The sequence below is a fragment of the Puccinia triticina genome, chromosome 10A (genome assembly GCF_026914185.1).
Source record: "Puccinia triticina chromosome 10A, complete sequence".
In the NCBI taxonomy this organism is placed as follows: domain Eukaryota; kingdom Fungi; phylum Basidiomycota; class Pucciniomycetes; order Pucciniales; family Pucciniaceae; genus Puccinia; species Puccinia triticina.
In genome coordinates, this window is record NC_070567.1 from 4,344,623 (window position 1) to 4,368,043 (window position 23,421).

Here is a 23,421-nt window from a genome sequence, read left to right on the forward strand (position 1 = left end):
GCGTTCAATTTGCAATAGTCAAAGCACGGTCTCAGGTTACCATCTTTTTTTCCCGTGAACAGTACTGGGGCCGCCCACAGGGACGTCATCCGTCGGATCTTCCCGTTTTCCAGGCCCTCCCTGATGAGCTTTTCCAATGTGTCATTCTCTGCTGGGGAGAGCGGGATCACTTGGCTGGCTTGCAGCACCGCTCCTGGGACCAGATCCAATCAAAAGTTGTACTTGCACCGGGGGGATAATCATTGAGCCTCCGTCTTGCGGAGCATGTTGAGGTAGACCTTGTCAGCAACATTTCTTCCAGTGCCTTAACCGGTTCGGCACCCTTAGCCTCAGCCGCCAGCTTTGCCAACGTAGACCAGGATGCCTTCGCCGTGCAAATTGAACGGGGGACCTGCTCTGCCAAATTTGGAAGATGTGTCCGCTTGCCAGATGCTCTCAACTCTGCAGGAGATGGGGGTAATGGGGGTATGGCTGGGGACTCACATCGCAGGGGCGTTGTTCCGCATAAAGCACGCACCCCCTCGCCATTTAACCTTGCGTACCTCCCTATGGGCTCCTTCCCGTTGGTGGAGGTTGATTTTGGTATAGACAAAACCGCCGGAGCGGCCGCAATGATACCCTTTGGTGTCCCTCTTGCAGTTGGTCTTGCCGGGATTTCATTGCCTGTTGGCTCATTGTGAGGGGGGGTTGGTGTTGGCACCTGTGTGGGAAGTTCTAACAGCACTGCCAGTATATTTGGCTGGGATGAAGTCATCCCAGTTTAACTGGGATGCACTCAACCAATTCAAAACAGGTTGATCTCATCCAATGAAATATGAAACCAAGGGGGGTACCTTGGATTTATATTCCATCAGTTGAGATCAACCAAGTTTAAATTGGTTGAGTGCATCCCAGTTTAACTGGGATAACCTCAACCCAGCCAAATATGCTGGTAGTGCAGAGGTATCCGCTTGCCAGTTGCTCTTACTTGGGCGATTGAAGTGGATGGGTGGTGGGACTCCCATTGCGGGGGTATTGATTGGCATAAAGCACGCACCCCCTCGTCAATTCTCCTTGCTTGCCTCGCTACGGGCTCCTCCCCATCCTGCAAGGTTGTTTTTGGAGTTTGAAGGGATTTCAACAGAAGACCGTAACACAAAGAGCACTGAGATGAGCCTTAGGGCTCGAGAAGGGACAGTGAGGATTTAAGAGCTCACCGGATCGGCTTGGATTTGGAGGCGCGGAAAAAGAGAGATAGAACCAATGGTTGATTTCAGGTTTGTAGGCTATGTTTTAAGTAGGCTACAATACAAGGACCAAATTGTGGTTGAGAGAATATTGAATATGAAAGAAGACAATAGAACCTGATGGAAACTCAGGATGAGCAAACAGGTGACATACAACCAATCACTAACAGAGCACGCGCACCAGAGAACACAGTAGAAGGAAAGCAATACAGCTAATCTAGGCAGGGATCAAAGTCACAAGGCTAGTACGGCAAGATAGCATGACCAAACTAAAAGGAAACACAGGTGGTATGAGCATAAGTAGAGATGATGATTTAGGCAACAAGTAGCTCGGTGAAAAGAAGGCAGAAGGAAGATTTGAAAATCCAACAGAGTTGATGACACTGTCTTGGCAGTGGCAATCCCAGTTGAAGAAGGTGTCAGTCGGGGGTTGCGCCATTCAATCCGGTGTCCGTGCCTTTTGATCCACGGCATCCCCAGGATCCTGTTGTAGCTGTCTTTGAGAGCTGTGTCAATAAATGTAGAGGGGCTTGGGTCCTGATCCAGTAGGAGGTCTATCTCTTGGGAGGCCTGGCTCCTAGAGCCATCAAAACCAGATATGGTCCTCACGGCGGCCAAATTGGTGAGTCTCAGGCCCACTCTAGCGGCAAACACTCCACTTAATACGTTCTGGGTGGCTCCTGAGTCTATGAGAAAAGTGGCTGAAAGGGGGGTTGTGGCTCAGGGATCATGTAGTGTGGAGAAAGTGAGGCCTGCAAACAGCCAAGAATCCATTGCATTCCGGACAACTATTCTCAAAGTTCCCACATTAGCTAGTACAGCGTCCCTACTGCTCGGGGGAGGCACAGCCGTCACTCCCAAGCATCACCATTTTTTGATTTGTCCGCTCTCCCCGCTCCGCCACTTGTCCCCTTGCCCATGGTTAGACGCCGTACTTGGTCCTCCAGCTCGGCGATCCTCGTGTCCACCTTATTCCTGCCCTTCCCTTTTTTTGGGAATCCTCTTGCTAAGTGGCCCTTCTCGCTGCAGTAAAAGCACAGGTTGGCCCGCATCATGGTGGCTTTATCCAAGTTTGAAAGCGTTCCCTGTATAGCCAAGATGTCCATGGTGTTGGGGTCCATCGTTGGGGGGGTAGAGTCAACAGCGCATGGAATCAGATCCATTGATCTTGTTGTCAATCTTCAGAGCGAGGTTACTGAGGTTGGTGAGCGCAGTGAATTGGGCTTGCGCAAGGACCAGCGCTAATCAAATGTCCTTCTTGAGTCCCTGCTGGTACTGGCTCATGAGGGTCGCCATCTCCCATCCCTTGTTGGATGCGTGTTGGTTGAACTGAAACGTGTAGTGCGCCACTGACTTTATCTGTTTCAGCTGTTGGAGCGCCTTCTAGGCCCGGGATTTCCGTTTGGTGTTGTAGTACATCATTTGGAAGGCCGTGGCAAAGTTGAGGTACGAGACCGGTTGCCCTGCAAATAGCTTTGTTGTATAGGGTTGGGCCCACTCACTAGCTTGCCCAGTCAGGTATGAGATCAAGAAGATCACTTCACTACAGTTGTTGGGGAACATGCGGCGTTGGAGAGGACATAGAGGCCATTCTGTGTCACATATAACTTGGCCTTTGGCCCGCTTGTGCCGTCGTACTTGTCTGGGAGGCCAAACTCGGGGCCTTGTCTTGAACCGGGGGAGCGTTAGGAGGCTGTCCTGGAACAATGGGTACCACGGCGAGTGTGCCCATACCCGCTTGCGCTGCTGCAAGTTTGGCCTCTGCTTGTTGTCAAAGCCCTTGTTCTTCTTGGATGGAAGCCGCTAGCTCCTCAACCCGGGCGCGTAGTGCTGCTGCGTTGTTGGCCATTTGGTGAGGTGCTAATGTGATGGTCAAAGTATGTAGTGCTGGGGTTCGGATAGTTGGGGTAGGATTCTTTTCTTCTGGAGTTTGGTTCTTTTGGTTCTGTTTCTTTCTCCCGTCTTGGTTCTTTCTGGTGTTGGCCTTGTCCCCCGTTTGGTGATCTAGCAATATGTAAGGGTCTGTCTATTGGGGTGAGGAGGCAGTCTGGTGAGTCTAGCTAAATAGTAGATTGCTAGATGCAACAAAGGGTAGTTACGTTACGTTGCGTTATCCGCGCAATTTTGGTAATGTAACTACCCCCGTTATCCGGGGCCCCCCGTTACTTTACTAGTAACAGGGTCATTTCAGGCCCCGCGCATAACGTAACGGACCTGATTTTTGAGGCCCGTTATCGCGTTATCCCCCGGATAACGCGATAACGGACCATTTAAGGCTTTTTAGCCTCATTTTTTGCCTGTTCTCAAGGGCTCTGCGCGCCCGGATAACGCAACGAGTATGAAAAAAGCCGGCTCAACGTGTTGCAATAACGTAATTGCACTGCTGTTACGCGTAACGCGTAGATAACGACAAAAATTTTGTTACGTTACCGTTATCTACGCGTTACGCGTAGCGTAACTACCCTTTGTTGCTAGATGAGGAGAGCTGTTGATCTCTCCCCGAGTCCCTGTAATGCTAGGGACTCGTGAAATGTACATACAAAAAGTAACATGCCCTCTGGAGTAAGCTAGGCGCGCAAGCGCAGCTCACAAGACCAGTGTGGACTTGCTTGTGTCTGAAAAGTTGATTTTTCTCTCTAGAAGCCACCAAAAATACTGTTTTCACCTTTTGGAAAAAGGAGAGATAATGAGAACAGTGGGAGAAGATCTATGAGTCTTGAGTATTGGAGGGTGAATCTTGAGGGATTGGAAGTCTTGAGGTCTTGAGGATGGCTTCTTGAGGATTGAATCTGAAAGTGACTACCATTTAGACCACCACAGCAAGTAGTCCCACCACTGACCACTATGCCAAATTGCCTTGTACTTGCTACTTACCGGGAGCGCAGCGGGAGGTGGGCTGAGTCCAAGGAGCTGCGGCTCCTAGGCGCAACAGCAGCGCCTTCAATAAGGCGGCAAGGCGCTGCCCTTGGAACAAGCACTAAGACCCGCGCAGGGTTGCACTCCCTCGCAGTGTCAGGCTTGGTGATGCCAGGAGTATGAATACTCCTCTAGCTACACCGGCAACAGAGCACGGTGCGGTGGCGCGCGCAGCAAATGCGCGGTATAAGTGCGAAATAGCTTAAAAAGCTATTTCTAATGAACCCAAAAAAGGGGTTAACGGAGGGGCCAGGGGCGCCTGGGGTGGTTTAGTGCCCTCCGCAGTTCTTACAGGGCCTGCGCACGGGATGCGCAGGGGTTTTTGTAGCCTGTGACGTCTGGGGCCCTTAACAAGGGGGTATTTGCTCGATGGATCGCTCCCAGGAGATATAAGGGGATGAAAATCCCGATAGAAAGGAAAAAAACGCAGACTTACTTGTAAAAGGAAGTCTGCGACAAAAAAACACAATTGATCCCATAAAAACCAAAGTCGAGGCGATGTCAGGCTGGCGAACTGGTCGGTGAGACGAGTGGCGAGACTGGCGAGGCGTCGAACTGGTTATAAAAGGTATCTGAGGGGCCTTCCTTCGCCCGAAGGCCCTCAATTATATAGTCGAGCTACAACCGGTAGGGTTGTAGCTCTTATTTGCAAATGCTTCCTCGGTTTCTTGGCCGGAGGAAGGCGTGCTTCTGACAAGGGTGACGGGAGTGAAGGGGGATTCTACTTGTCCCTTCGCTCCCGTTCATTTTTCCTTTGTCATTTGATATTTCTGCTATTCCTCGGCTCGAGGAATAGCGTGGTTTATGTTCCATCATCGGCCGGGGGAGGAGGAGTAGTATAATTCTGTTTCTCTCCTCCCCGACCGAAATCCTTCTATTTCTCATGGAGACTACTCTCAGTTTAGTAGTCTCTTGAGAGTGTCTTGCGACCCGTTCTCTTGGCTTGAGAACGGGTTTGAACTGTTATTCTTTCTCCTCCCGATTCTTTGGCCGGAGCTTATTATCCTTACTCGTCTAAGGGATCTTTCTTATTATTATTTATGTATTTATTTGCTGTTTTTATTCTGTGCGCGGCGCTCCGCGCCGCAGCTAGGACTTTCTAAGAAAGAAGGTTATTTTGTACGCGGCGCTCTGCGCCGCTATTAGTACATACAATTTTTGTAATGTTACAATAGTTAGCCGGGCTCTAACTTATTATAGTAGCCCGGCTGACACGCGGACTGCTGCGGAGGCCGGCGAAACCTAGTTGGCCCAGCGTCAAAAGGTACCGGCAAGCTTCACGTTATTGCAAGGATCTTCCCGCTAGCAACTTTGTAAACCTCGCCGGATCGCTGCCCGCCATTAGCAGGGAGAGAGGAAGAATTTTTTTTTTGCCTAGACGCAATAAATGTTAAGTCTCATCCAATCAGCAACTAACGCAGTTAAAGAAAAAGCAATGGAAAGCAGCACAGCAGCAGAAACCGACCAAACTCCAACCGGGACAAGGCAAGAGGAGTTAAAAGCAGAAACGCACCAAACTCAAGAACCACCTGCGAAAAAACCAAAGAAGATGTCAGGATCCAAAACAGCCACCACGGCAGGGAAAGGAGCAGCGAAGAAGATTGTTACGCGGGCAAAATCCAAGATTCCAGAAAAATACAAAGAGTCCGGACAGGACGACCGGGACAACATCCAGGAAACCTTAGGAAACAATTGGATGGAGATTGTTAGGCCCGGTAAGTCAAGGAATCAGTCTCGTCAGGAAACACCAAAGGAATTACCCAGAGGAATTAAGGAACTGAGACAGACGTATGTGTGTTGCACCATTCAGTCAGAGATCCAGGCACGGAAGATTTTGCGACCGCCAAGAAAGCCTGCAAGGGAAGACTGACTTCAGGTAGGTAACCAAAAGACAGGAATCCAGGAAATTTACCATGGAATAGGGAAGCTAAGACATTGTATCTCGGATCCATCTAACAGCCACAAACCCTGTCGCAGCGAAAGGACATCCAAAAGCCCAGCGATCCCTCCAGACAAGGATCCTTGAGATGTTCAATAAGGCGGAAGAAGCCGCGGAATCAGGCGATCATTCCAAGGCCAGGATCCTCCTAAAGATCTGTGAAGGTCTATCCCAAGTCGCCACTGGTCCTACTGGAGTCGCCAACCCCCCTAGCAACGACTCGAACGGAACGAGCTCAGTCCAAAAAGTCGGATTTTTGAGTGTGATCCCAGCAAAAAAGCTCAATTCAACCGTCAATGACGCTAATGATGTTGATACGATTGGGATCACGGACCAACTGGGGAAGAAAGGCGCATTGGTATTTGACGACACGGCATTTCCTACTAGCGACGACATCGGCTTGACCCAATTCTTCAACAATAACCTGAAGAAGTTAAGGAACCCTCTACCACTTGCCATCTTCAACAAGGCTTGGCAAGAGAAAGCTATGCTTCATTACAGCAAAAAGCAGCCCCGATCGGAAGAAAAACAAGCAGACAGGAGCCAATACACAGGCTTTCCATTCCCCAGCAAATACCTCCAGACCTACAACAAATGGTCAGTGAATCATCAAGGATTCTACGCAGCAGTAGCCAAAATCCCCACTCATGCAAAGTTCCTTGTATGGCTGTCAGGCCATAAGCGGAACTGCGACGCCATCATACAGAACTATGGATACATGACGGGTTTGCGGTACAACATCACGGTTTGAGTCAACGCCTTCTTGGCAAGGGTGCCTTTAAGCGATGGACGTCTCTTGGTGGTCAACATCTCATTTTATAGAGAGACAATCGTCCAGAAGATGTATGCCAAGGCTGCTAGGTTCGAAGAAGTCGAATTCACCAACAACCCTTAAGCGGCTGGCGGTAGGCAAGTAAGCCGGGATTCAATCATCGGCCTACCCAAGTCCAAACCAAACGACTCCAACAACACCCCGCTCCACTTACAACAACCATTGGCCAAGACCGGACATAGTCAGAACCCCGCCAAGTAAGCCCCAAAGCCGTCCGAGGGTTCTAACCAGCAGACCCAATGACAGGGAGGGTACAAGGGAAACCGCTTCAACCCGCACCACAATGAGTGTGATGGCGGCGGCGGAGGGTCATACAGGAAAGACTGCAACCATTAGTAGGCTCCTGTCCACAACTCTTATGTTTCCTCTCCACATTTAGAAGTTGTATGCGCAAGCAATGGAATATCATTGGGAAAAAAAACCTTGCCATTGCTCTATGCTGCGCAAATTTAATCAGAGAGCGCACTAGAGTGCAGAAGTAAAAAAAAAAAAAAAAAAAAAAGAGAGAAGGGGACAACTCTGATATGTTGCCCTCTGGTGCCCAAATTTAGTGAGACAGATCAGGGCAAAAGTGGTTCATCGATGGGGGCAGGAGTAAGGAAACCTGTACCGGACACTCATACAGTAACAGAAATAAGCTGGCCTCAGGCGGTTTCATGCGAGATGAACCTCCTGCAATGGGAAGCAGCTCTGAGCGCAGCTGGGCTCCTTCCAGAGTTCAACAATGTGCTGCTAGGATTCCGTGAAGGTTTTGATGAAGGAATACCAGAACATTACATAGAGGGGAACGGCACGTTCTTCACATCACCAAACCACGACTCGGCAATGCAAGCTAAAGCCAAGATTGAAGATTCAATTGCGAAGGAGGGCGCCGCTGGAAGGATGTTTGGGCCTTATACTCGCCAACAGGTCAACAAAAAGTTTCCCTTCTTCCGCACAAATCCGCTAGGAGCCGTGATCAATGGGGATGGGTTGTTGAGGCCGATTAACGACCTCTCTTTCCCGCACGGACAGCCAGGGATTCCTTCTGTTAACTCATTCATAGATTCCAAGGACTTCAAGACCACCTGGGACGACTTCAACGTTGTAGCAACATACTTGAGAAAGAACAAAGAGCCCATACTGTTAGCTCTTTTTGACTGGGAAAGGCGTACCGGCAAATCCCTACTGCACCCAATCAATGGCCGTACCTTATGGTACAAGATTTTAACGGAGGAATCATGCTTGACACTAGGATCAAATTTGGAGGCGTGGCGGGCTGCGGCTCCTTTGGCAGACCGGTAGACGCCTGGAAGAAAATCATGTTAGCTGATTTCACGTCAGAGCAATCTTCAGATGGGTCGAAGACAACCTCTTTGTAAAATCTGTCACCTCCCCACTACTAATGACGGATGTAGTGAAGTGGTCCGACCAGCTGGGAGTAAAGACAAACAAAGAGAAATACTCTCCCTTTCTCAAAGAACAGAAATACGTGGGTTTTGTATGGAATGGGGTCAAGAAGACGGTCAGACTACCAAACAAGAAACTAGACAAGCGCATAAGCCAAATCAAAGACTTCCTGGAGATTGGAGCCAAATTCTCCTACACAAACGTTGAAGTGATGGTTGGACGGCTAAACCACGTGTCATTTATCCTGCCTCAACTCCAATGCTACCTGTGTAGCCTATACCGGATGCTGAAGAACTGGGTTTACAAATGGAAGACAAGGCTGCTACCCAAAGATGTCAAAGAAGACATCCACTTTTGGCTGACAAGCCTGAAGAACTTCCGCCCGACTCGCCTAATAGCAGCGCCAGAACCTACGGAAGTCGGCTGGGTCGGCAACGCGTCAACAGGTTACGGAATTGGTGTTCTCATAGGGCAACACTGGGCACAATTTCGCCTGAAATCATTAGAGAAACTAGGCGAGGGAATAGCAGACGACCTGGACAAAGAGGAAGAAAGAATTTCACGACTCAAAACCATAGCGGTGAGACTCGGACTAATCATGTTGCTTAAACTTGGAGCAAGAAAGAGCAAGAGTTTCATTGTCTGGACAGACAACACAACAACAGAAACCGTAATTAGCAAACGCAAGTCAAAAGATTGATTTGTGAACAGCAAATGGAAGATCATACAACATATGTGGATCAAACGTGAAGTGGACCTTGTGGCAAAGCGTGTAACATCAACAGGAAACCGCGCGGACGCCCTCTCAAGAGGTTCAAGAGAAGGCCACAAGAAGCACGATGAACTCCGAATAGAGGTACCACAGGACCTTGAAGAACTAATAGAATATATGCATTAACATGAAAGAGAATGGATGCAATCAATACATCATCTTGCAAAGATATTGTCGAGCTAGTGAGAGGGTCGGATACACAACAAGAACTAATGAGTATGGGAGGCTAGCTCTGAGCAGGGCTCCAGAATCACTGGAGTTACGGGTCGGGCTCAGACCTTAGGGACTGCAATGCAGCCTAGGGTAAGGAAGAGGACACCGTTCCTTAGTGACAATGGTCTCAAGGAATTTCTACTCCTAGACACTCCTCTCTTCTGGGCGGCCTACAAGGCCACCAAAAATGAAGAAGAGAGGAGGCCAGTAAAGGAAGAAAGACCCAAGAACCTTCCTCCCTTCTTAACCCAAACTCGGATGACTTGGAGAGACCAAACAAGCCTCTTGGGCCATCCTAGACAACATTACATTTTTGTTGAAAAAGTTCAAGGAAGTAAAAGGAATACTTCCCCTAAACCCTCAGATGCGCCACACTTAGCGGCGGATTGGACATGCCTTGCTGATTGTTGTATATGGACACTCCCCCAATGACCGGAGCAAACCTTTCAACGAGATGAGTGATGAACGGTTTGCTCCGGTCATTGAGGGGAGTCTTGACTCCTCACGATGACCGGAAAACGGAACCATTGAGAGGAGCACTTGATCCCCTCAATGTATGAACGGTCTGGTCCCGGTCACCAAGAGGTGTGTTTCTCCTCTCAATGACCGGGTTACAGTTATTGCTCCTCTCGATGACCGGCCTACTTCTCCTCCCCCTCCTGGGGGTCAGGCTTAGTTCAAGGAGGAAGGGGGGGCTAATCTCAATGATGGTGGGCGAGTGGTTTTAGACATCGGCGGAGTGTGTGAGATACATGATTGCAGCCACAGGGCCCTCTACCTTGTCAGGTAGTATTCAACGGCTGGGTTCCAGAGCCTTCACGCCATTGGGAAAAGCCGTGGCCGGAGGCGAAGCAAACAGCATTGGGCAAGTATGCGCAGGCCGAGGAGGTTTTGGTGGCCTGTGTAGCGGGCGGGCGTGATCGGCGGGACTCCTGGGGATGCACAAGATGCAGCTCGGCCTTCGTGATTGAGGGATCACTACCAGCAACAATACCCTCATGACCTGGGAAGCGGTATTTCCCTGTACAAAGCTGGAGAAAAAAAATTCCGCCACACGTGACAGTCAAAGCCTCTCGTGGTTTAGGAAGGTGCACCAAAGGCGCAGCATCATTGAGAGGGAGAACCGTCAAAAAAGACCCGCCTTGGCCAAAAGAGGTTCTGGCCTGGGTGTGTACATATACATCCATAGCAACAAAAAAGTGTGCAGGTCATCTAAAGACAAATGTTCTGATTTGTTTTGATTTGTTTGAAGGGTCCCGGTTGCTTTTCTCGGACAGCGCCACACGGCTGTAAAGATTTGCAGTGTTGGAGTGGGCCAAAATGGGGAGGACTCCCCTGGACTTATTGAAACATGTGTGCGCTGTTGATCTAGAGAAAAAAAGAGGAGCGAGGGGAGGTAGACAATAAATAAATGCGCCTCAACGGGGGCTGGGCCTTCACGGGTCAAGTTCCCCTCTTGCAGTTGCAGAGGTTGAGCACAATCCGTTGGTTAACACTCTCCGCCTTTGCATTTGAAAAGGTCTGAGGGCTTTAATCTTTCATCTCAATCCCCTGTTGCGCTTGTGCAGGCTGATTATGTCTTATCTTGTCCTCCTGCTGCAGTTGCAAAGGTGGGTCAAAACATTCATCACACAAAGAAGGAAAAAACATCCCCTGTTGCACTTGCACAGTGTGAGCCTGTGCCTCTAAAGTGACAACAGGACACAAGAGAAATGGGCAACACTGGTTGTATTTCTTGGGATAAAGAACTACAAACAGAAGGAGAGAGAAAGATATGATCTGGAGGGGGTCTATCAGGATCCTCAAAGTCAACTTGAACCACCTGGAAAAGTGGTAAGGACAGCTGTGCCAGACCAACAGGGGCTACAGCCTCCGCGCGCACCAAGGAGACGGTGGGGGAACACAGAATAGTAAACTAATCTGCTCTGATTTTTAGACTAAGTCTAGGTTTAACAGAGGAACCTTTGATCTTGATGGAGTTGGGTAAAAAGAGAAGGAAAAGAAACAGTCAAGAGACACAGAGTTTCACTCTGAGATAATCAAGGTTCAAACAAAGGTATACTTACTGTCAATATCCTAGGCGCCTGTGACGGTAGGTGTACTGGGAGTGAGGTATCCTTGTGGGGTTGATCCTGGGTTATCTGGGGGTGTGGTTCTGGTTGTCTGAAGTCTGTGGATCCTCCAGCTGCATGGGGGATCCTGACTTCGAAAATTTTCAAAGTTGGATGACATAATCACACATGTACATGTGGTTTGGAGCGCTCAGGTTCGACTACACGGCGCCGCTGCGCATGCGTGTCACAAACCACAAACTCTATGAAGGAGCAGAGATATTGGAAAGTGATCAGTGAACACTAGGGTCAAAATTGCATGAGAAATCAGAATCTGAAGTCAAAACAACCTTATGTCTTAATTTTAAAAAGATATAAACACATTTAGGTACAAAATGGAGATAAAAGGCAGTTTTAGGTCAACTGTGTTGACTCTAAGGCTGACACACAGGTTGAGGCAAATTTTACTCCCCTGTTGCACTTGCTCAGGCTGGGCAATTTATTTAACCAACCATTTGCCCACCTCTCTCCCCTTGCATTTGCAACAGGCAGAGGTGGGAGAATCCGGTCCCTTTTCATTCATGGTTCATGAATTGGGGGATCAGTCCGAGGCATTAATGTTTGGGGACTTAGAATTTAATTCACACGGCAGAAAAGTCAAACATACTTCTGCCTGGGAAGAAGGGAACTGTGGGAAATATTGCCAAGTTGGCCACTGTGCCACTGGCAGGCCCCTTTTGGGGCCTTTTGGGAAAGGGGGAGGGTGAACCCATGAACCCAATTAGAGATGGCCAGTGGGTACCCGTTTGGCGGTACCTGGCATCCGTTGGCGGGTACCCGCCACTGCCCTTTGAGTACCCGTCCGCAGGTGCCGTGTACGGGTCCAGGTATGCAATTTGGGCCAGAAAATCACCGGGTACCCAGGTACCAAACAGGTCCGCCATTGTCAGCAGTGGATGGCCGGCCATCAACCAACTTGATGGCTGGCCATCAACCAACTCAATGGCCAGCCATCAACCAACTCGATGGCCGGCCATTGAGTGGGGCACACAGCCCGCTTGATGACCAGACATCAAGCAGAGTACACGCCCCGCTTGATGACCGGACATCAAGCGGAGTACACACCCTGCTTGATGACCGGACATCAAGCGGAGTACACACCCCGCTTGATGACCCGACATCAAGCGGGACACACATCTCACTTGATGGCCGGTGCACTCCATGACCAGCCATCGAGTGGGATGCGCACTCAATGACCATTGACCGGTCACCAAGTACACACCCCACTTGATGAACGGTCATTGGGTGGAGTACACACCCTCAATGACCGGCCATTGTTGAGCGGAGTCCACACCTACCCATCCCACGCGATGACCGGACATTGAGTGGGGTGATTACGATGGCCGGTCACTGAGCGGGGTGTGTACTCTGCTTGATGACCGGCCTACACCCCCACTCGATGGCCGGTCATTGGGTTGAGTGCGCATCCCACTTGATGGCCGGTCATTGAGTGAGATGTGCACCCCACTCAATGTGCGGTCATTGAGAGGGGTGTGTACTGCTTTCAATGACCGGCCATCAAGAGGGGTGTGTACATACCCCACTCAATCGGTCACCAGTGCGGTACCTGCGGTACCCGCCTCAATTACCGCCGGTACCCGTCGGCGGGTGCCGTGTCCGGGTCCGGGTGTCCAAAATTGGTGAAATTCACAGCAAGTACCCGCACCCGTCGCGGGTACCCGGACCTGTTTGGCCATCTCTAAACCCAATTTCCATGAAAGTGTGGATTTAACATACTTAGATATGTTTGTGATATGAAAGCGGAGATAAACTGATACAAAACTTCTGAGAGAACTGATGTTATCTGTGAACTATTTGAAGTGTCTTTGCCCTCTTCCTTAACCTTCAGTTAAGAGCAAAATTGGTCAAGATCACTTTGACTTGTTAAGAGCACAAGTGGGTGATGCTTGCTACTTGACTACTTAGAACTACTCTGAGGCATGAAAAATGTTGATGGGCAACTTGATTGAGATCACACTACTGGATTTTATGTGGATGTGACTTGTAACTCTGAGTGAGATGTGTGTTCTGGTTAGGATTGTTTGAGTGGAATGCAGAGCCTGAGGAGGGGAAAGGTCCTCCTCTTATAGTAAAATGTGAGGGGTTTTTTCTGGTGGGGATCCTTGTGAGGGATTTTTGCTGGTGTGACTGCCATACAGGTGTCCATGTGGTGGTGGTGGTGGTGTCCATGGTGCCCATACCATTTTGGGTGCAGCCAAACAAACAACAATGGAGGTGTCCACAGGTGGAACCATGCCGTGGGCAGAGCCAAACCACGCCACTACATACACTATAAATATGTACTTGAGTCTAAGTCTATACTATGTACTATATATAACAATATCTCTACAGTATGTAATCATGCTTGTGAACACAGTATAATCCTAATAACTTTTGACTGAGTACAGCTAGCCTAGTGGTTCCAGTGAGTGAATAGGGGTTAAATGACCTGTAGAATTCAATTATGCAATAATGTATCTAGAAATATGTCTCCTTCTCAATATTAAACTGTGACTTTATGCAATTTGATACTTGAAACACATTTGGCACACCACACCGGAGACATTCCTCAGGTCAAAGAGGTGTACATGCCGCCAATTGGATGGATCAATTCCTCCGGTCAGATGTGTGTCCTCCTCCCCAACCGGAGCTCCGGTCAGATGTATGTATTCCTCTTCAACCGGAGGGATTCCGGTCAAAGAGGAGAGCCAGTGCTTGCCGGGAGGAGTCCCTCCCGGAAAACAGTGGCTTGTTTGACTTCCAGCTTGTTGCAAAGGACGGCATCAAACTGGATGGAGCAAGGCCAAGCAGGAAAGCAAGATGCTGCCACACCAAAAAATTTCACAGGCGGTACCCACAGTACCTCCCAGGCGGTGCCAGATGTGGTACTAGGTACCTGAAATGGGCCTGAAAGCGGTGTTATCTCCACTCTTTTTGCTTTTGGGTTGTTTTTGTTTTCCCTCTATTTCTTTCCTTTTCTCTGATTATGCTGTCTGGTGATGTCTTTAGGGATTGTTGATCTAGACCCTGGTGCCAACCGGTACCTGGGTCCCCTTGTTTTCCAGCCCAAATTAGGTACCTAGTACCGCACCTGGCACCGCCTGGCTGGTACCACGGGTGCCTCCAGCGCTATTTTTTGTCTCCATTGTCATAGACAGCCCTTGAATACTAATTCACTATTTCATATATTGTGAGCATCACCGAACAGCCTAATTCCTACTATGTAAACTATCTAAAATAACTTATACTTAGATTAATCTTCATCTACAAGGATTACCTTTCTTTTATACTTCTTTGTGGTCTTGCTGGAATCCTTTTCTTTCATGCAGCGAGGGTACCATATTTGATTCTTCTGGTCTTTGAATAGAAAGCAACTGTCATTCTGCCACTTATTGAGTTTGGTCCGAGTTGGTGCCTTCTTGCCAAAACATAATCCCGACCAAAGCTGAATGCTCTCTCCACATCAACAGAGGTTGCCAATGAAACAAGTTTGAAAGATTTTAGATGGATGCAGTAAAAATATTAATCTTTAGGTAGTTGACTTGCCTGGACAACTTAAATTATCAAGCGCCATATGTGCAAGGCCGCCATGCGTGTTTCTGGAACGCATATGTTGAAGCCACCACTTGAGAGGATTGAAAGAATTGTTACCATCCAGGATAAGTCCATTGGCCAGCCAGAAATCAAATGCGTCGGATGCTGAGTATCTGCCTCGGGCGGCCGCTGCGTTGCCAAGGCCAGCAAGCATACTTGTCCTGGGATATTGAGATATGTGAAAGATCAGTAAACCAACCCAATTTGCTAATTTGAAGTACTCATCCTTAAATGATGGGTGCAGGACTAAAATTCACAAGCTTAATATTAATAAAAAAACATCTGTTGTGATGAACAAAAGTGGTCACTGTGTAGAAATTGCAGGACTCCGCCGCTCCAAGATGATTCCCAGGTAAAGTTGGGTGATCTGGAGAAACTCCGCTCCGCAGCTCCGCCGCGTTGTAGGGCTCTGAGTGGGATAAATAAAGTATGGCACGTAATATGATAAAGCTCCGCAGACGTAAACCGTAAAAATAAAGCTCCACCGGATAAAGAAGATAACTCCGCCACAAAACTCCGCAAAAAACCGCAAGAAAACAGCCGTAAAGCAAGCACAACTGTAACACATAAAGCAATTCCGCAACGTACACAGAGTAAAAGAAGCACAACAATCCACAAAGTAAAGTAAAACCGTAAAAAGAGAGTCTGTGGGGCGTCCCATGATGAATCCTCCCTCCCCCACTGTGGTTTTATAGAGAAAAGGAAGAGAACTAAAAGATATCCTCCGCCCGCCTCCCATGCACACAATCTGCTAACTCCGTTCACACACGCACACTCATCATCCGCCAAGCGCTATACACACACGCACGTAATCCGCCAAGCTCCGCTCTCACACCAACTCCTGTTGTCTCCGCCGCTTGCCTTCAACCACCGTTGTGGTAACCCTGTTCCTATTCATACTATCACCCTCATATCTCATAAACCCTTCATAAATACTTCATCATTACTTCATATTCAGATTCTACACCCCATTTTACCCCTAGTCACCCACTCATCTCACCTAGGATTTCCAAATGGATTAGCAGTTATTGGCATGTATTTTCTTCATACGTATCCTTAGCATTATTACATATGTCATTCATTAGTATCATAGCTACATAGGACTGCAGATCTTACATAACTTCATTACTCATTTTTCTCTTCATATGAATCAGCAGTACAGTGGGTCATCTAATGTTTTTGGCACCACATTTTTGAATGCAGAAGCTCAGGCCACAGCCATTAAGTCATGAGATTGGCTACAGGGGTGGAAAATAAGTTCCTAAGAATGATTATGAAGTAAAAAAAAGTAAAAATAAAAAAATGAAAAATGTGGAAATTTTTCAATTTCTTGCAAATCCCACTTTCTTAAATCCACACATTCCTAGACCTCAAGATCTAAGTTTTGGCGTATTTCATTTCACCAAAAAAAATTCCAGCACTTCACAAAAAAATCACTCCACACGTTGAAATCCCCAAAGGCCCGGAGGCCCTATGGATGACCCTCCAGCCGTGCCGCAGCAACAAGCAAAAGAGGGCCGGTTGTTAAAGGTGTCCAGGGAGGCCCTAACCAAGCGGTCAGGTGGCTCCCAGGGAGGGGGCGGAACAAAACCAAATCCCCTGGCTTTTCACTTCCAACAATCTCCCCCTTCTTATACTCCCACAAACCATCCACATCATCGTCCTCTCCGCTATTCATGCACCTACTCATGCCATACTACCATTGCTTTTGCCACACCACTGCTCTCACAACGGATATTGGATTATCTTGTCACGCCACTTGTACACAATACACGTCGCAGCTATTGCAACTGCTCTCGGGGTATCACCTTCACCTTGGCCCACATCTTAGCTTTGCCCAGTCCCTGACGCGCTACCACCGTTGCTTTCACCACAACATTTATCAACACGCCTCGCCCAGGCCGCTTCCTGAAGATCTACTACCGTCGACTTCGCCAGACCACTTATCAACACGCCTAGCCCAGCCCGGTTTCTGATGCTCTACTACCGTTGACTTTGCCGGACCGTCTATACTCAATTCTTGCCTCCAAGCGCTATTTGAGTATTATTTCCACCTGGCCCACATTTCAATATTCGCCTTGCCCACTCACAAGATCACACTTCTCAATTCACCGTTTCCACCTACTCCCGCAGTTCATTCCGGTATTATTCAATTAATCAATTAGTAACCACAGTTGGCTTTTCCATGCTCACCGCGGCCCTTCTTTTTTCACCACTCTTCTCCAGGTACCTTGCCCCATCTCCCCAATCAATGCTTGCAGGCTCTGGTCCACAATCCACGTTCGCAAGCCGCTTATTGTTCACAAGTATGGCCCTGGTTGCAACCCACGTTCCTCACACTCCTTGAACCCGCTTCGCCACGCCCGGGAGCTCACAGACCTCCTCATCTTATCCAGGCCAGTCAATCTCCTCTTTTGCCTGATCCTTCCACCCTCATTGGTCCACAACAACATCCACACACCCACAACTTGGGCTTCAGCACTTTAAATCTCCCCCAACGTGGACCAATTTTTTATTCCTCCCCCATACCACAATCTACTTTTTATACTTCTTCATTACCTCGATACCTGAAATCCACCCTTCGCATTTGACTCAAACTTCAACTTGTCCTCAAATTAACCTCCCCAGACACAAACACTCTACTATGTCTCTCAACCGCACTCCAAACCATCCAGCCAGTATGACAGGCCTCTTTGAACCTTTAAGCAAGGTCAGTCCACCAGTCCTCTTGACCACTCACCAATTGCTGACCCCTCCACCAGTCTATTCCTGAAGCCATTTGGGCAAACCAGTACGGCAATGTTACTACTCCTAGCTTTCTCCAGTGCGCAGGTCCTCTTAGCACAAAGACGGAAGATTTTAAAATTAGCTTGACTACCAATACGGCCCTCCACAACTTGCTTGACCCCACGATGATATATTACCTCAGCGGGAAATTCATACCCCTCAATGACGGCTCCACTCCCAAGCTCACTTATGTCCAATAGATGGTTGCTCCTGTCATGCCTATCGCCGACAACACTCTCAACTTCACTAATCAGGCTAATTTCAATTCCCTTGGCATGGTTATATCACACCAAGAAGTTGTAAGCGCTAGCGGGAAAGGTACCTGCAAGTTGGAACCTGGAAGTCGTTGTCGCACATAGCAACTGGGATCCTCAAGTAAGCCACACCACACCTTACCGTTAGTGACAATTCTCACCGCTTCTTTTAACAGGACCGCGCACACAAACGTTTTTTGATCAAGTACATTGTACCCGGCTCCAAACTTCAAATCAAAACTTTCAACTTGTTTGTTGTTGGCCGCGAGGTCAAAATTGCTGGACAATTAGTTGACTTCGAAATGGATACTCATATGGCCGTTGTTGTTGTTTGTTTGTTTTCCTCACATTCATATTGACTTCAGCTCATTTCCATTGTTCAGGTTGCACATGTCGCCGTCACATCCGGCCATCAAATCGGCATCACCTCCAACATTGCATCAACCAGCGTAACTTGCTCCTCAACCGGTAAACAAATTCGCAGTCTGTAAGTATTACACAATCGTTCCGGTTATTTTCTAAATTACTCACATCTTTTTTTTGCAGGACAAAATTTACACCCAAAAAGCCGCTTCCCAGCAACCCCTCCACATTGGGTTGTTCAAAGAATTAACACTCATCTTCCGCTGGTATGCCTTCAAAGGTTTTCAAAGGCAAAGGCAAGGTTCCCATCCCGTCGCCTGACCCTTCCCAAGAAGGCAAAACCGCTTCAGAAGAAGAGTTTGAAGAGGAGAGTGAAGAGGAGGTACTCCCTAAACGCCAAGGCCGCCCCTGCAAGGAAATCCTCAAAGACGCTGCAAAACGCATGAAGTGCTCTTGATTAGACATCACGCTTCATTCAACGTTTTTGTCACAGCTTCCGCACTTGATATTTACTTTACATGTCACATATTATATTCCGCGCTCATCTTATCTCTCATTGTTTTATCATAATTTTACTGAGAAGCCACCCACTTAACATCCTCACACCAATATCCGTTAACTTCCTTCATGGTCCATCTACACAAACTTTCCCAATGTTATCCCTCGATCAGCATCTTTGTTCTACTCACTATCTTGATCTTGAATATTTTCCTTTAAACATCCTCACAACATTGTTGTTCCAATCAATATGTTGTCCTTCATGTTCCATTCCACACAATATTTGAAATCCAGCGCTTATCACCCAAGAAGATGGTAGAATGTGATATATGACCACATCACTCGTGCGGCTTCCGCTCTGCCAGGCATTCATCGCGCACCCCCCCAGTTGTTTCCTTGGAGACCCCGCCAAAGCAACTTCAAGTTTTGTTCAGAGCAAAAGCAACCAAACCAGCCCTTCTCTTTTGCCCTTTCACAGGCACACATCCTGCTCATCACCTCAACATTCAACTCCTTCCGCGCCGTTGAGAGAGGCACACACAAAGTCATTATCCCTGTCAAAATCAAAACAGGTACCTACCCCCGTCAAAATCAAAACAGGTACCTCTTCCTCAACACATCAAGTCTCTTTGGTCATCAACTCAACCTTCTACTGTCCGTGTTGTTCACAGAAACACAAAGGCTCTATTTTTGTTGCACATTCTACAAGTACAAATTACCCACGCCATCTGAACATCACTCAAAGTTCCTGACATCACTCCCGTTGTTCGCAGGTAATTGTACGCAAGTTATCACTGCCACCCTTTTAGAGACTTCTTCAACCACACACTTCCACGTAACATCATTCCATATCTCATTGCAGCCCTTCATCACTTCCTGAGTTAATCGTGGGTCAACTACCACTGCCTTCATGCGTTCACACTCAAATCATCCTACACGTGGCCCCGGGATTTCAATTAATGAGTGATTTTGTTTCTCACATAACCCATCACACTCGGAGCAATCTCTGGCTCCTCATTTATTATCATTCTATGACGGCATACCTCACACTCTTAACCCTGTACGCTTTTAGCATTACTTTTGTCAAAACACCTGGCCGCGTAGTAACTTCCCTCAAATCAAATACCAAACCAATGATTGTTGCTTCAAACGACTCCAAATTACCACATCGCCTTGGCCCGTGTAATGTTCAATGTGCCAAATGCCGAGCATTACACTTCTGCAAAGAGACCGCCGTCGTTGACGCATCAAAAACCACAATTAGCTTCTCAACCTGTTGTCAAAAGGACAAAGTCACCATCCCTTCATTTGCCCCTTCCGCCCCACAATTTCCCCCAAAACTGAAAGTTTTGTTTGACGGCACCAGCCCAGGTACGTTCATCTTTCAAAATCACGGCAATTGACTAACAGATGCCTCTAGATTCAGAAAATTTTGTCCAACTTATACGTATGTATAACAACGCTTTATCGTTTACTTCACTTGGCGCAAACGTCGACTACACTGTACAAGGTCCTTATGGAGTAAACATTTTTTGAATGTTGGGAGGCTTGGTACATCTCATTTCTAGCGTAGAACCACTCGACAGCAACAATCCTGGGTTTTCTCAAATATTTGTCGTCGGCGATTGTGGTACTAATGAAGCTCAGCTCCGCATTCAGAAAGCTCAAGGCCTTGGTGGCGATGCGGGTTGCAGGCAAGCAATGCTCCTCTCAACGGTTCAGAAACTTATGGATTTCCTATATCACAACAATCCTTACGCCATTGTCTACAAGACTGCTCGCAATGTTTTGCAGCAAACACAATCACTCACCTTCAAGTTGCAAGGAGTCCCCCGCGCTGGGTGCGATCCCAAACGCTACAATCAACCAACGTCTGACGTGCAGTAATTGTAAGGGGGGCAGGTGACATCATCAAAGAACGACAGATCCTCCTTCATCGTGCAGATGGGCAACTCCAAGCAATATCAGATATGCACTCCTCTTACTTTCCCCTTTGCTACCCTCTAGTCTTTTCACGTGGCAAACAACAGTGGGACAGCTTGTATCGGGCTGTAACATCACGTGGTAAGCTTATCTCTGTTCCATTAAACATTTTCATGTGCTGACTATTTCACAGTCAAAGGTCGCGTTTTTGGCCCGTTGGAATGGTTTTCATTTCTACTATTCGAACAACCAGATCACTTTTCCGCAATACTCGCCGTTCGCGCGCTGTTGCAGGAACTCGTCTGCAACATGTAGATCTGCGTTGAAAGATCGCGCACGTCTTTCATTGAATCCAACCAGAGCAAATTAAAGGCAGACAAATACAACGCACTCGTCAAAGGACTCGAAAACGGAACCGTTGTTACCGGTACAAAAATTATATTACCATCAACATTCATTTGCAGCCCGCGTGGGATGTCTGAATTATATCACGATGCAATGGTGATTGTCCTGAAATACGGCCCACCATTGTTATTCATTACAATGACTGCAAATCCTAACTGGTCAGAAATTATTGCAATCATCTCTGCAGGCAAATCCGCAGTAGATCACCCAACAATTGTTTCACGTGTTTTTCACCTAAAGATGAAGGCCTTAATGTTTCAACTCCTCAAGATGGAGCGCTTGGGTAAAGTAGTTGCATTTGTTTGGTCATTGAATTTCAGAAGAGAGGCCTACCTCACCTCCACCTGATGATCACTCTTGACTCCCACGACCACCCCTTTACCCCCAAAGAAGTTGATTTGATTGTTTTTGCCAAAATCCCTGAGGAATTTTACAAACCACGCTTCCACCAACTTGTGACTCAGTTCATGCTCCATGGTCTGTGCGCAGGTCAACCCTGTTGGAATGGCAAACACTGCAAATCTGGTTATTCCAAACCCTTCACACCTTGCACAGTCATCATCAACGGAGCTTATCCCGCATATTTGCGGCGCAATGAAGGAGTAACATTCACAAAACAGACAACCACATTCACAAATGGCAACGTTGTTCCTTACAACAAATTTTTGACACTCATGTTTGAATGTCATATCAACGTTGAAATTCCCGTCAACACAACAGCCATCAAATACCTTTACAAGTACATCACCAAAGGTCATGATAGGTCGTATATGACCATCGATGTTGCAAATTAAGTCCAAGCTTATATTGACGCTCGGTACATAAGTCCTCCCAAAGGTCAGTAGTTCACTTGTCCATTTTTCAAGTGACTTGTACACTGATCCTCTTTCTAGCTTGTTGGAGATTATTCAAGTTTCCACTTTCTGATTGATCACCTGCTGTAACCCGGCTTGCAATCCACAACGCGGGCGAGCATCTTGTGTACTTTGATTCAAACGAAGGCGCCGAAGGGCAAATCAAGTCGGGCAAAGCCTCCCAGACGAACCTCATTGAGTTTTTCAAGCTAAACCAAAAAAACTCAGTTGGCGCAGAAGGTCGGCAAGCGCGTAGTTTGTTGTACAAAGAAATTCTGAGTTTCTTCTGGTGGCACAAGGGAAAAAAAGTGTGGTTTCCCTGCAAAACAAAATCTGAAGCAGTTGGCTGAATGTATGCCATATCATTTCTGGCTGGCAAATTTTTTTATTTACGTGTTCTGCTGTTACATTGCAAAGGGTCTTGTTTCTCAGAATGTTCATTACTGTTCAAACCAAGGGGGGGAAATTAGAGAGCAAAGTATGGCATACAACAAGAATGATGAAAAATGAAAATTTTTGAAACCATTGCCAATGATTTTTATTGGATAAAATAAATTGAGTCAAATTAGTGGTGATTTGGGCTACAGTCCCTGAGTTCAAATGAAATTGGTTGATAACCCATCCACCCAAAAAATCATTGGCAATGGTTTCAAAAAATTTCATTTTTCATCATTCTTGTTGTATGCCATACTTTGCTCTCTAATTTCCCCCCCTTGGTTTGAACAGTAATGAACATTCTGAGAAATTTGCAAGAAATTGAAAAATTTCCACATTTTTCATTTTTTCATTTTTTTATTTTTACTTTTTTTGATTTCATAATCATTCTTAGGAACTTATTTTCAACCCCTGTAGCCAATCTCATGACTTAACGGCTGTGGCCTGAGCTTCTGCATTCAAAAATGTGGTGCCAAAAACATTAGATGAACCACTGTACATTCCTTCATAGCTCTTGTAGTTATTACCAAATGCTCATCATTATTTCATCTTATACATAGTTACCTTTCATGTACACTCCTTGGTCATTGAACCTTCATCATTAGAGCATTCCCACCGCGGGCCCTATCTTTGGGTTGCTAAATGTCACGGCTTGGGGCTGCGCAGCAAGATTTAGCGCCTGAAACTGCTGCAGCATACACCGCTAGCCTCCATATGAGCCTCTAAAAATTGATGAAAGGCACATCCCCTGTCCCCCTGGTTCACTCCCCCGCCAACAACTCTCCTTCCGTCAGACTCGGACTCGCTGCTGTCTCCGCTGTTGGGTTCGTTTGCTTCAACAGACACTGGTGGGTGGTCCTCCTCAATCGGCGGCATCTTGTTCGGAGGCTCCGGAGGCTCTTGATTTTTC

At 47.4% G+C, this 23,421-nt stretch overlaps 1 protein-coding gene across 1 annotated transcript in view; it reads left to right on the plus strand.

The window, feature by feature from the left end:
• Positions 1–5,577: 5,577 nt before the first annotated feature.
• Positions 5,578–23,421, plus strand: part of PtA15_10A416 (uncharacterized protein) — a gene marked incomplete at both ends in the record, with an annotated part of 39,874 nt that continues 22,030 nt past the window's right edge. Inside the window, 3 exons of the mRNA XM_053160589.1 lie at positions 5,578–5,857; positions 5,953–6,018; positions 6,102–6,391. Of these exons, the coding sequence (XP_053024548.1) occupies positions 5,578–5,857; positions 5,953–6,018; positions 6,102–6,391 (636 nt within the window). The remainder of the gene's footprint in view (positions 5,858–5,952; positions 6,019–6,101; positions 6,392–23,421) is intronic.